This window comes from Dendrobates tinctorius, unplaced genomic scaffold (genome assembly GCF_039654945.1).
Source record: "Dendrobates tinctorius isolate UK_male_01 unplaced genomic scaffold, ASM3965494v1 ptg000063l, whole genome shotgun sequence".
NCBI lineage: Eukaryota > Metazoa > Chordata > Amphibia > Anura > Dendrobatidae > Dendrobates > Dendrobates tinctorius.
The window spans coordinates 31,345,301-31,359,327 of NW_027361731.1; the positions used below are offsets into that span (position 1 = coordinate 31,345,301).

The 14,027-nt window shown below is 44.7% G+C and overlaps 1 protein-coding gene across 4 annotated transcripts in view; it reads left to right on the forward strand.

Moving 5' to 3' along the window:
* ABCC3 (ATP binding cassette subfamily C member 3) overlaps window positions 1–14,027 on the forward strand; it is a 75,530-nt gene that overhangs the window by 21,211 nt on the left and 40,292 nt on the right. For all 4 annotated transcript variants that reach the window (XR_012233021.1, XR_012233020.1, XM_073579814.1 and 1 more), the window contains exons 2-8: window positions 9,459–9,635; window positions 9,711–9,836; window positions 12,132–12,269; window positions 12,359–12,481; window positions 12,568–12,629; window positions 13,243–13,371; window positions 13,721–13,939. Coding sequence is in view for 2 of the 4 variants with exons in the window: in XM_073579814.1 (XP_073435915.1) it covers window positions 9,459–9,635; window positions 9,711–9,836; window positions 12,132–12,269; window positions 12,359–12,481; window positions 12,568–12,629; window positions 13,243–13,371; window positions 13,721–13,939 (974 nt within the window). In the remaining 2 variants the exon portion in view is untranslated. The remainder of the gene's footprint in view (window positions 1–9,458; window positions 9,636–9,710; window positions 9,837–12,131; window positions 12,270–12,358; window positions 12,482–12,567; window positions 12,630–13,242; window positions 13,372–13,720; window positions 13,940–14,027) is intronic.

The following is a 14,027-nucleotide window of genomic DNA, read 5'->3' on the forward strand; positions in this document are numbered from 1 at the left end:
GCCACCAAAAACATGTCAGTAGAGCATGACCGATACAGTCTACTGACCAGTGGTGATTTCTGAAAGGTTCCTAAATAACAGTAGATTCTTTGGCACCTCCTTCCATGACTGGTGCCAAAAATCTACTACAGATCTTTCAAAGAAGAACTTGACGAGATGAAGATCTGTTCCGTGATGCACAACCAAGTGGAGAACTCCTCAAGAGTGGAAAAACTGCAGTCAAAATATATCATGCCACCAAAAACATCTATATAGCGGGACCGATAGTCTACTGACCAGCAGTGATTAGTTATATCTGAAGGCTAAATAATAAATCTATCTGTTATTTATCTCTCACATATCTTAGGGGATGTTTGGATTGTGTTTTTGGTTCCTACATTTGTTTAGTATTTCCTGCACAAAATGATTATGTCTCATTACATCCTCTTTGTGTGCCGCCCGTTTTTAGCACACAGCGGCAGCGCTGTAATATTTCTGATGATTGTGCCTCGAAAGTTCACAATCTTTTTGCTGATCTGCAGAACGGGATAATCCAATCTGACTGTGGTGATACCAGTGGTCGGTATCTTTTACTTTTGTACAGTTGGTCCCATGTTATGTAAGTATACGACCCCCCCCCCACTGCTGACCCGTAGCTGAAGACCTTCGACTAGTACCCAGTTATCAGACCACAATGCTAAAACATCCGAGGGGAAAGTGTAGATTGAGTCCAGACATCAGACCTGGTTACAATTTCTCCCCTGATTAGTTACATTACCGCCCTTGAAAATAAATCCACATGCACATATATTAGAACGCCGATGACCTTATCAACCAGTTAATTCAATATTTCTTCACCCCAGGAGCAACGTGGCCTCGTAACAGAACATTCATCAGAACCAAATATTAACACAGCGGACAGATCCTTCAGCGATGACATACCAGGGCCGAAGACGAGCGGCAGTGAGAGATGTCAAATACTCAAATTTATTATTGTCTTATGGAGGTCAAATTTATTACAAAATTTTGTCGATGGAAGTGATAGCAGAAGATGGTGACATCTGGCCTATTGTGGAGGTCCACAGAGATCATGTCATGGTCAGAAGGTCTTTCCGATCGTAAGCTCCTCTCAATCTCTTGGATCCTTGCCTGATTTGTGGTACTGTAAGCATAGAAGGCTTCTAGACTTTGGACAATCCCTACTTGCTAGAAGGGCAAGTAAGCTGATTACAACATGTTCCTCCATTGGGACCTCCAGCGATCAGCATTTCACAGGAAGTGTTCAATTTTCTTACAGCGCGACCGCAGGAGAAATAACGCATTGCACCATGTCCTTCCAAATCAAAGGTTATCTGAGCCAAGCCGTCCAGTTCAAGAGACCAGAATCCAGGACAGAAGACCTGTCAACTAGGTTACGTGAAAATGGGTTTTCCAAACTTGACACTCTTTTAAGAATCGGCAAGGGTCCAATCAACTTGTTAAAACCCACTGTTAGTAAATTTGGAAGCGCTGTAGGCATGAGCGTCCTAGAGGTCATTGAACTCGGGTCTCCATATGTACCATATGTCTCCATCTCGTGAGATGACTGATTTATGTGTTTGCACAGTAAACATGCTACATGACTGCAGGTCTTCGTCTTCATACGAAGCAGGTCACAATGCAGGGGAAAACATGTTTATCACTTTTCTTGGTGCAGATCCAGAGAGTAGGGAGTGAGGTATTGATCATGCTCCGAGATAGAAGAGAACTGTCTCTCTACTTCCCCCCCAAGGCTGTCTGCCCTTTAAGTCAATATCCATGTTAGGAGTTTCGAAACATGACTCAGGTGAGAAGCCAAACCAAAGGCCATCAACTGAGGACAGCACTCAAAATTTTTGCTCCTCATTAATATTGAGTCATGTTCTGAGAAGGTACTGGTTCTCCTTGATGGAGTCTTTTGGGCAATGTTCCCTATGAAAAAGTGTTAAAAACGTCGAAGACCTAAATACTGAAGGTTGGAGAGCGTGCTACTCATCACGAACAGTGGGAAAGTCTGTATCCTTCCACCTCAGTCGTTGGTGGAGCTCAGAAGATAATGGTGATCATATCCAACTAATTCACCTGCATATGGAATGATCCAGGGATTTATGGGAAATGATGGTATAGTTTATCGGATATTATCATACACAGAGCTGATTCATTCACATGGGCTTAAGGTTCTCCAGAAATAGGGTGAAGGTGGAGGAGATCAGCACTTGCACCTGGCATTGATCGCACAGTTACACCTCTGTTTGCTCCACATTCGTCTAGGAAATTGTATAATGTCCCTTTGTCTTCTCTGCCGCAGTTATCTGATGAGTGATAGCACTGTGTACACAGAACGACATTACGAGCTGATAGAGATGGGGCCTAGTCACCCAGATTAGGAACTTTCCGAGCAGATAGAGATGGGGCCTATTCACCCAGATTAGGGACATTACGAGCAGATAGAGATGGGGCCTATTCACCCAGATTAGGGACATTACGAGCAGATAGAGATAGGGCCTAGTCACCCAGATAGGGACATTACGAGCTGATGGAGATGGGGCCTAGTCACCCAGATTAGGGACATTACGAGCAGATAGAGATGGGGCCTAGTCACCCAGATTAGAGACATTACGAACAGATAGAGATGGGGCCTAGTCACCCAGATAGGGACAATATGAGCAGATAGAAATGGGTCCGATTCACCCAGATTAGAGACATTACGAGCAGATAGAGATGGGGCCTAGACATCCAGATTAGGGACATTACGAGCAGATAGAGATGGGGCCTAGTCACCCAGATTAGGGACGTTACGAGCAGATAGAGATGGGGCCTAGTCACCCAGATAGGGACATTATGAGCAGATAGAAATGGGGTCGATTCACGCAGATTAGGGACATTACGAGCAGATAGAGATGGGGCCTATTCACCCAGATTAGGGACATTACGAGCAGATAGAGATGGGGCCTAGTCACCCAGATAGGGACATTATGAGCAGATAGAAATGGGGCCGATTCACCCAGATTAGGGACATTACGAGCAGATAGAGATGGGGCCTAGACACCCAGATTAGGGACATTACGAGCAGATAGAGATGGGGCCTAGTCACCCAGATTAGGGACATTACGAGCAGATAGAGATGGGGCATAGTCACCCAGATTATGGACATTACGAGCAGATAGAGATGGGGCCTAGTCACCCAGATTAGGGCCACCAATATGATAACTTCTAGACTCACTTCCCTTCAATCAGCATGGTAATCTAAGTATGGAAGTCAATGGTTCCTCCATGTCTCCAGGTTGGGAGAAGAACAAATTTTTTCCGACTCACTCTCTTGACTCTTCCCGGGAGAGACAGGATGGGGTCTCATACAGCTACCGTTCCCTTTCATTGTCTTTCTCCATTAATGATGACCTCTCCTGTATGACTTTATTCCTCAGAAAGAGGAAGGGGTCATGGAGTTACGTTGAGAAGCTCAAAGCCACATGATTCCTCACATGTTTTCCTCTGAGGTTTAGAAAAGCTTTGCTCATGCCTAGAAACGATTGACAGAACTCTGGAAACTGCAATGTTGGTCGCTTCACAGCGCCATGTTCTGGTCTTTGCTTCCCCATGGACAGTTCCCACAGTGCGTGCTTGTGACGGGTTGCTATAATAACCCTCTGATGTCATCATCCAAAGCCCTTTAAGGTCAGCTCAGGTGGCTGTACATTACCTGAATATTCAGGTAGTAGTGCACACTGTTACTTCATGCCTTCCTGGAGTCAAGCCAGGCTTCCTACTTGGCTCTGCTGCAGCCAGGTGTCTGATTATCTACTCAGCTGTTCCTGAGTGGGACAAAACATGTAGTTCCTCCTACCAACTCAGCTCTGCGGTTCCTGGTGCTGTATGCACTCTCAACTCTGCTGTTTCAAAATATTTGCTAGTTTACTCGTCTCTTCCCAGATTCTTTCCACACTATCAATTTTGCACCATTAAGATACCTTCTATTAAAGGGTGCTGTCTGTTCCCTCAACTCTGCTGCAATAAGGTGCCTGATTGCCTACTCATCTGTTCCTGTGTGGTCATTGCCCTCTTGCAAGGTACACAATTCACTACTGATTTCTGTTATTCCTATGTGCGCTTTGCGCTCTTGCACGGTGCCTGATTGCCTACTCATCTCTGCTGTTCCTGTGTACTCTTTGCTCTCTAGCAAGGTGTCTGCCTACTCATCACTGCTGTTCCGATGTGGTCATTGCTTTCTTGAAAGATGCCTGATTGCCTACTCATCTCTGCTATTCCTGTGTGCTCTTTACACTCTTGCAAGGTGTCTGATTGCCCACTCATCACTGCTGTTCCTGTGTGGTCATTGCATTCTTGCAAGGTGTCTAATTGCCTACTCATCTCTGCTGTTCCTGTGTACTTTTTTCACTCTTGCAAGGTGCCTGATTGTGCTCTTTGTGCTTTTGCATGGTGCCTGATTGCCTACTTATCTCTGCTGTCCCAGTGTGCTCTTTGCACTCTTGCAAGGTGCCTGATTGCCTACTCAACTCTTCTGTTCCTGCGTACTATTCATATTCCTGCATCAAGGTGCTGTCTGCACATTTGGCTCTGCTGCATCCAGTACTTCCCTGCCGCTGCCACCCATCATATCAGGCTCTACTGGTCATTGCTGCTCCACATACCTTCCTATTTTCCTGCTCAGCTGCATCAGCGCCTCTGGTCCATGCTGCTCACCCTGACCCAATAACAGCAGGTCCACTCACTCGCAAGTGACCACTGTGGCCACACAGAGACCATTTTGATGATGGCTATTCATCTCATCCTTCCGCATGGACCTCTCAGTAGCTACTTATCCCCTCTGAGACCAAAAGGCCAAATCTTCCTCCGAAGTCTTCCATGAAGGAAAAGTTAGGCCATCCCTATTAATTTACAGAGCATTGTCACTGATACCGGAAATCATCCAAAGCTTGCCTTCAAAGTCTATACAGAAAGAGCAGTAAATATATGAAATGTGGAGTATTCATATTAACAGTAGTAAAGAACCTGTAGGAGATCTTCATGGATAAAGGATTCTTTGCAGTAAGAGCTGAAAAGATATGGATTAAGGTATTTTCAATTTGCTTTTGGTAAAGATCTAGTGGGATTCTATGGAATTGTAGCATTAAAGTGTAAAATCTGCATATTGTGTCATGGATTCTTTACAGTAAGAGGAGTGGAAATGTAGATGTTGAAACCAACAAAATGTATTCTTAATGTTCTGAACCATATAATGTTTACACTATAAAGTATCATGCTGTGTGACTCTTGGGTTTGGGAAGGATTGTTTACAGTAAGAGGAGTGCATACGGATTTGGTTAAAGAAGTAATAAAGCTATATAACCAATTAAATCCGTTTGTAGCAATATACTGGTGAGATGTGTGTTTACACCATAAAGCATCATGCAGTATGACTCTTAGGTTTGGGAAGGATTCTTTACAGTAAGAGAAGTGCATACGGATTTGGTTAGAGAAGTAATAAAGCTGTATAACCAATTAAATCCATTTGTAGCAGTGAAAGGATGAGTTATGTTTACACCTCTTCACTCTTGTACGTGAAGGATTTTCTCCAGTAACAGCAGTAACTATATATAGTATTGAGCTGTAGTGTAGGACATTTTCAGAAGAGCGTAGTTATCCAGATGTATCCCTGTCTGGGAGCCTGGGCCTCTGCTCTACATTACAGGCTGAATATTACATTACTGTCATCAGTCACTATCATTACATTTGGGCTTTCTGCCACTCGTCTATGAGCTCATTCAGACACGTCTCGTGGATTCGGCCTAGTGTCAGGATATTGTCAGGTAGTAGGCGAGAAGAGAATTTACTTTCGAGGTCCTTATCCTAATGAATCGCTAATTCCATTAACACAGCACCCCCTCTGGAGACGTCGGGTATGACGGGCCTATGGCTCTGGAACGTGGGGCTTATAATAAGCCGAGATTTGCATGGTGAGACTGTAACGACACTTCTCCATTGTCCTCCACTATTTTTTTTATGTCATTTTTTTTCTTGCTTGTTCCTCTTTTTTCCTTTGGCATATTATATCAAAAAACAGGATGAGATCAACCAAGGCAAAGTCAATGCTCCGTGAGTGCCGAGCTAGGGAAATGTTCAAACAAAGCTTCGTTCTGTAAAGTACATATATTAATTACACTTCCCCATAAATGTCTTCTCCCCACTCCTTATAAATAGGATAGAGGCTCTTTCAGGAGGAAAGGGTTAATATTTTTTTCTACTTAAACGCATGGATTTTTGCAATTGGGTTTCATTAATAAATTTGCAGGCTGAGCCAACTGAGACTCCGTCAGGGAGCTCACATCAAAATTCAACTCGACTTTGACGTGGATTGTGATCAGAAATCAGACGGATAAGAGTTCCAAGCTCACTGATAGATTCTCAGGTTACTCATTCATGGAAATAGAAGGATGTGTAAAAACCAATCAGCGCAACATTTTTAATCAAAAAAATTATTTGCAGCTGAAACTACACGCCTTTACGTTTGCAAACTGCAGAATGAGTTAACTGAGAACCGGTCGGGGAGTTTTAGCTTTTGTATATGCCTTTTTCTGAAATCCTTTAGGTTTATTTAACTTCAATTTTCAGCCCGCAGACATCTTTCTTGCTCCGCACCTCCTGTCTTCTCACAAGACTTAGAAATTGTACCAAAAAAAATGCTTTTAGAGTTTCCCTGAAGACTCCGCGGCGGCCTGGTGGAGAGGAATGGCGCCCAGGTCTGCTTTATATTATGTAACAATCCAGGCATTCATCAGCCCTTGGCTCAGCCGCTTCATTGCCTTTAATGAGGGAGGTCACTGGTAATGTGATTTCTGCTGGAAACCAGGACGCGGCACCATCCAGAGACACCGGAGCGACCTGACATTATTATTACCGGGAAGATATAAAATCCGTCTTCTCTCTGCTCCATATATATCACCTTATTCCTATTTTTTCTAGCTTTACATAAAAAAAAAAAGTGTTACTAAAGGGAAACTATCAGCGAGCAGGTTGACAGATCTAATTGTGCCACTTTCAGTTCCCTTTTACTGGGATGGTCTCCTCTTGTTATATTGAAGCTATCAACAAGCAGGTTGACTGCTAATAATGGACCTTATGTGTCACGTTTTGGTTATACCAGAATTCTGGTATTATATGGAAACTATCAACAAGCAGGTTAGATGCTGTTGATGGATCTCATTGTGCCACTTTAAGTTTCCTTTTACTAGAATTGTCTCCGCTTGTTATATGGAAACCATCAACAAGCAGGTTAGCTGGTAATAATGGATCTTAGTTGTCACTGTGAAGACACGTGAATGCTCTAGTCCACTAACCCGAAACCGCATGGACAAGGGATCATCCCACCGACCGCCCGCTCTCCTTTTACCACGGGTGTAATGCTACTCAGACAACACAGGGTGAGGGTAACACAGTGTGGCAATACTTTACTGATCCACAAAACAGGTAGATAACACATAGAGCAGTCCCAGAAAATACCTTAAGATGGTGCACATGACACAGTCTCACCCTTCCACTGACCCGCCAGGATAATAGCAGCTGTGACTTCACAGCTTCCAGGGTCGACTACCCCACCTGTGATACGCACACAGAGAGGAGTTAACGACAAGGTTAGGAAGATGACAGTCCGAATGTCTCCATGGGACCAGGTGATCGGATGGCCCTAACCTGGCTTCTCAGAACGTCTCTCTGGGGCCAGTTGACCGGATGGTCCCAACTTAGTTTCTCTGAATGTCTCCATGGGGCCAGGTGACCGGATGGTTCCAACCTGGCTTTTTCGAACGTCTAAATGGGGCCAGATGACCGGAGGGTCACAACCTGGCTTCTCCAAACGTCTTCATGTGGCCAGGTGACTGGAGGGTCACAGCTTGGCTTCTCCGAACGTCTTCATGGGGCCTGGTGACTGGAGGATCCCAATCCTGGCTTTCTCAAATGTATCCATGGTTCAATGATGGTCAAAGGAGCAGAACTGTAGTCTTCTAGCTGGGGCCGTGGTCCCCTCAGCTGAAATCCTGTAGAATGTCAAATCTGTGTCCTTTGTGATATGGCCATGATCTGGCAGCTGATTTTGTAAAGAGTTTCTGGTTCTTTGGATCTCTTGGCTGTCTGAATAAATATTGTTAGAGGCATATGCCACTTATATAGCTCACAACTGTTGTCCTTCAAGCCATCATCCAGAGGTCAAGAGGAAGATGTGATGAGATTAACTTACACTATTTGACTATTTAATCAATTTGAATAGTTTTTACTTCTCTGTTTTGCAAGTCGAAAGCTAGCTGGCCTGGACAATGTGTAATCAGCATATCAGCAAATATCATTGTTCAATTACCCTATATCTCAATCATCCAGGATAACAGCACAATGTTACATCAAATGTCAACCTACAAGTCAATATTACAGGCTTGTATGAACAAAAGTCTGTGTTTTCTTGCCTAACCAAAGGACAAACACATACATTAAATAGTCAACATATACCAGTCGATAATCTATTCCTCCTGGATTACTGAAGTTAGAAGTCTGCTTAATTAAGATACAATGCTGTATCGTCACAGTCGCATTTAAATTATACTAGAATTCTGATAGTATATGGAAACAACAAGAAGGTTAACTGCTAATAATGGATATTATTTGTGACATTTTAATTAAATTCTGCTATTATATGGAAACTATCAGAATGAGACCGTCAGTTGTTCATGGATCCTAATATCAAGGAGAAACCGAGTCCAAAATTTGCCATACTTAATAACAATAATAATATTTATTGGGAAAATGTTACAAGAAAAATGGTCATATAAACATCACATCCAAGAAATCTATATATGAGTTTAATCATGTATGATGTAATCAGATCCATGGGTGTGACCAATAGCCATCGAATACAGGCGGGTACATAGAAATTGCAATACAATGGCACAGGTATTGCAGACAAAAGATCATAAATACCTCCAATGTTTGGTGCAAATACCTCAAATATAGTAAGTAAACAGTGCCTCAGTGAATGAAATCTATTAATCACTATATCGCTTCATGTAACAAGGAAGCGGCAACTTATCAACGCGAAACGCGCGTCGGGGTATGTGACCAGGATCCGTGCGGGACTGTTACTTATGGGTAATTATTTATTATCTTGACCACTTCATTATGCTTTCTTATAACTTGTTACATGGAGCGATATAGTGATTAATGGATGTGATGTTTATATGACCATTTTTCTTGTAACATTTTCCCAATAAATATTATTATTGTTATTAAGTATGGCAAATTTTGGACTCTCTGTTTCTCCTTGATATTATTGCTTTGGAGTCGCCATTTGAATGGGTTTATGATAACTTAATACTGGCATTTTCTCTCATCTGTTCATGGATCCTGAATGTAGACCGGTGGTAGAAAGGTCGTCTGGTGGGTCACGGACCCCACTACAGTCACTGTTTTGTTATTTTCAGGACTCCAACCTGACGTTGTACACGGAGCATCCGGACCTGACGCCATGCTTCCAAAACACGGTGGTCGCCTGGATCCCTGTCATCTACCTCTGGGTTTCACTGCCATTCTATATTATTTATTTAAAGTATAGCCGGAGGGGATACATCGTGCTGTCCGCGCTGAGCAAAGCCAAGACGGTAGGAGGTCGAGAGCCGCCGAGGTATCGCTTATGGTTTGTACTGTCGGGTAACACATTGCTTTCTGCTGTGCAGCTCTTCGGAGTGCTGCTGTGGTGCGTCTGCTGGGCCGACCTGTTCTACTCTTTCCATACTCTGATCCAGAATCAGCCCCCTCCCCCGGTGTACTTCGTCACCCCTCTGATCGTCGGAATAACTATGGTTTGTATCCAGTTTATTAAGCTATGGGTATTGTTATAGACGGGAAACGTGTACCGGAGGGATCGGTATAGACGGGGAAAGTCTACCGGAGGGATTGGTATAGGTGGGGAACGTCTCCTGGATTGATCTGTATAGATGGGGAACGTATCCCTAAGTGATCGTTATAAATGGGGAACGTCTCCCGGAGGGATCGGTATAGACGGGGAAAGTCTACCGGAGGGATTGGTATAGGTGGGGAACGTCTCCTGGATTGATCTGTATAGATGGGGAACGTATCCCTAAGTGATCGTTATAAATGGGGAACGTCTCCTGGAGTGATCGGTATAGACGGGGAAGTCTCCGGGAGTGATTGGTATAGACGGGGACCGTCTCCCAGAGTGATCGGTATAGACGGGGAACGTCTCCCGGAGTGATCGGTATAGACGGGTACGTCTCCCTGAGTGATCGGTATAGACGGGTACGTCTCCCGGAGTGATCGGTATAGACGGGTACGTCTCCCGGAGTGATCGGTATAGACGGGTACGTCTCCCGGAGTGATCGGTATAGACGGGTACGTCTCTCGGAGTGATCGGTATAGATGGGGAACGTCTCCCGGAGTGATCAGTATAGATGGGGAACGGCTCCCGGAGTGATTTGTATAGATGGGGAACGTCTCCCGGAGTGATTGGTATAGACGGGGAACGTCTCCCGGAGTGATCAGTATAGACGGGGAACGGCTCCCGGAGTGATTGGTCCCCATCTATACCATCTTCCAGAGTGATCGGTATAGACGGGGAACGTCTCCCGGAGTGATCAGTATAGATGGGGAACGTCTCCCGGAGTGATTGGTATAGACAACGACCGTCTTCCAGAGTGATTGGCATAGATGGAGAATATCTCCCGGAGTGATCGGTATAGACGGGGAAAGTCTCCCGGAGTGATTGGTATAGATGGGGTCCATCTTCCAGAGTGATCGGTATAGATGGGGAACGTCTCCCGGAGTGATCGGTATAGACGGGGAACATCTCCCGGAGTGATTGGTATAGACGGGTACGTCTCCCTGAGTGATTGGTATAGACGGGTACGTCTCCCTGAGTGATCGGTATAGACGGGGAAAGTCTCCCAGAGTGATTGGTATAGATGGGGACCATCTTCCAGAGTGATCGGTATAGACGGGGAACGTCTCCCGGAGTGATCAGTATAGATGGGGAACGTCTCCCGGAGTGATTGGTATAGATGGGGACCATCTTCCAGAGTGATCGGTATAGACGGGGAACGTCTCCCGGAGTGATCAGTATAGATGGGGAACGTCTCCCGGATTGATTAGTATAGACGACGACCGTCTTCCAGAGTGATTAGCATAGACGGAGAATATCTCCCAGAGTGATCGGTATAGACGGGGAAAGTCTCCCGGAGTGATCAGTATAGATGGGGAACGTCTCCCGGAGTGATTGGTATAGACGACGACCGTCTTCCAGAGTGATTGGCATAGATGGAGAATATCTCCCGGAGTGATCGGTATAGACGGGGAAAGTCTCCCGGAGTGATTGGTATAGATGGGGTCCATCTTCCAGAGTGATCGGTATAGATGGGGAACGTCTCCCGGAGTGATCGGTATAGACGGGGAACATCTCCCGGAGTGATTGGTATAGACGGGTACGTCTCCCTGAGTGATTGGTATAGACGGGTACGTCTCCCTGAGTGATCGGTATAGACGGGGAAAGTCTCCCAGAGTGATTGGTATAGATGGGGACCATCTTCCAGAGTGATCGGTATAGACGGGGAACGTCTCCCGGAGTGATCAGTATAGATGGGGAACGTCTCCCGGAGTGATTGGTATAGATGGGGACCATCTTCCAGAGTGATCGGTATAGACGGGGAACGTCTCCCGGAGTGATCATTATAGATGGGGAACGTCTCCCGGATTGATTAGTATAGACGACGACCGTCTTCCAGAGTGATTAGCATAGACGGAGAATATCTCCCAGAGTGATCGGTATAGACGGGGAAAGTCTCCCGGAGTGATTGGTATAGACGGGGACCGTCTTCCAGAGTGATCGGCATAGACGAAGAACATCTCCCGGAGTGATCGGTATAGACGGTTATGTCTCCCGGAATGATCGGTATAGATGGGAGCATCTCCCGGAGTGATTGGTATAGACAGGGAAAATACTCCTTGATCACCATCCGCATCAATGTTCACATTTATTTCTGACTGTTTATGCCACAAAGGGTGTCGATTCTGATGTGGCTGGTGGAGTAGGCCTAGACATTTGATCGTTAGGAGGCCTCTTATGACGTTCTGCATTTTTTCAGATCACGGCGACTATACTTATCCAATACGAGAGGCTGCGGGGCGTCCAGTCTTCAGGGGTGCTGATAATATTCTGGTTCCTAGCTACACTGTCTGCCATTATCCCATTCCGCTCCAAAGTCTTGTCTTCAGTCAACGAGGTAACGAGGAAGAGATGGGTTTGTGGTCACCCAGAGACCATCACCATGAATGATCCCGGCGCCGATATTTGTCTCCTTTTTGTGTGTAGGGCGTGACGGATCGATTCCGCTTCACCACATTTTTTATTTATTTCTCTCTGCTTGTGGTGGAGCTTATTCTCTCCTGTTTCAAGGAGGCGCCACCATTCTTCTCTCCCGTCAGATCGGACATCGTGAGTCTATACACACCTCTACGTCTATATAATCTACTGATCTACAATGTGCCCAATAATGAATGACATTAAAATCTCCTCCGCAGAATCCCAGCCCAGAGTCAGACGCTGGATTTCTATCGAGATTAACATTTTGGTGGTTCACCAGGTAAGTGTTACCCTCAATAAGTCCATGTGGGCAGAAGATCCAGAGCAGTCATTTCTTGCCTAAGGCTATTTCCTTTAGAGGGCTTCATAGGAATCTGGATGCCCACCAACAGTCTCGAGTCCATACCCTGCCCATCATTGAGTGACTGAAAAGCCTTTAGACCTTTTCTTGCACATCAGTCAGTGTTTCAGACCTTCTTCCAATCATCAGTGAGTGATTGACAGCCATGAGATCTTTCCTTTCCTATCCATGAGTAATTGGCAGTCTTGGGACCCTCCATTACACATCAGTGAGTGATTAACAGCCCTGAGATCTTCTCTGTCCACCCATGAGTGACAGCCTGGAGACATTCCTGTGCCTATCAATTAATAGTCTTTAGACCTTCCACTGAAAACAGTGAAAACTGATTGACAACTTTTAAACCTTCTATTGACTCTTAACAAGCTCTTGAGATCTCCCAAGGCCCATCAGTGAGTACCACTCATGAAGACAGCCTTGTGTTGATGATTAGGAGACCATCTCCCATCCAAGTACTGCAGCCTCTCATATCAACCTCTAAAGGCCTTAATATTATATGAATTTCTGATTGACTTGACATTTTCTGCCCTCTTAGGATGGCCATTCTGGGCTACAAAAGACCTCTGGAAGACAAGGACCTCTGGTCTTTGAATGAAGATGATACCTCAAAAATAGTTGTTTCCAAACTGTTTAAAGAATGGGAAAATGAGAAGAACAAGCTAAGGTACATTATATATCACGTGACCACACTGTGGTCGGTCAACCTCTATAAACAACCACATCTTGGCTAAGGTTTTCGCAAATATCTAAGCTCCCAACGTAAACACTCATATTTCAATCCTTCTACGGTGTTTAAAAAAAACTCCTTTTCAAGCCCCATATTTATTCAAGTAATATGGTAACATCATCATAAAAGCAAATGTTGTAAGCATCACATATGAGGACACCACTCATCTAATATTGGAAATAGCTTCTGCTGAGTTGTGTCCTCTGACTATCGACCATGTTTCTTTCCTGTGGATCAGCACAGAAGGTAGAACTACAAAATCTCCCATGGCTCTTTCATGTTGCAGGACAAGTGAAGTGACGTTCACCAAGACTCAGGACATAGAGCTAAACCATGTGAATGAGAAGCCCACCGAGTCTGATGTTCTGATCGAGAACAACAAAAAGAAGAAAGAGCCGTCCTTCATAAAAGTTTTGCTAAAGACATTTGGACCTTACTTTTTAATTGGTTCTGTCTTCAAGCTGTTTCAAGACCTCTTTGCTTTTGTGAACCCCCAGTTACTAAGGTGCGTAACTCAAACAACAACATCTATGGGGCCGATTCGATCACATTAGTGATCATTGGAGTAGTGTTTATACTGTCTTCACTATTAT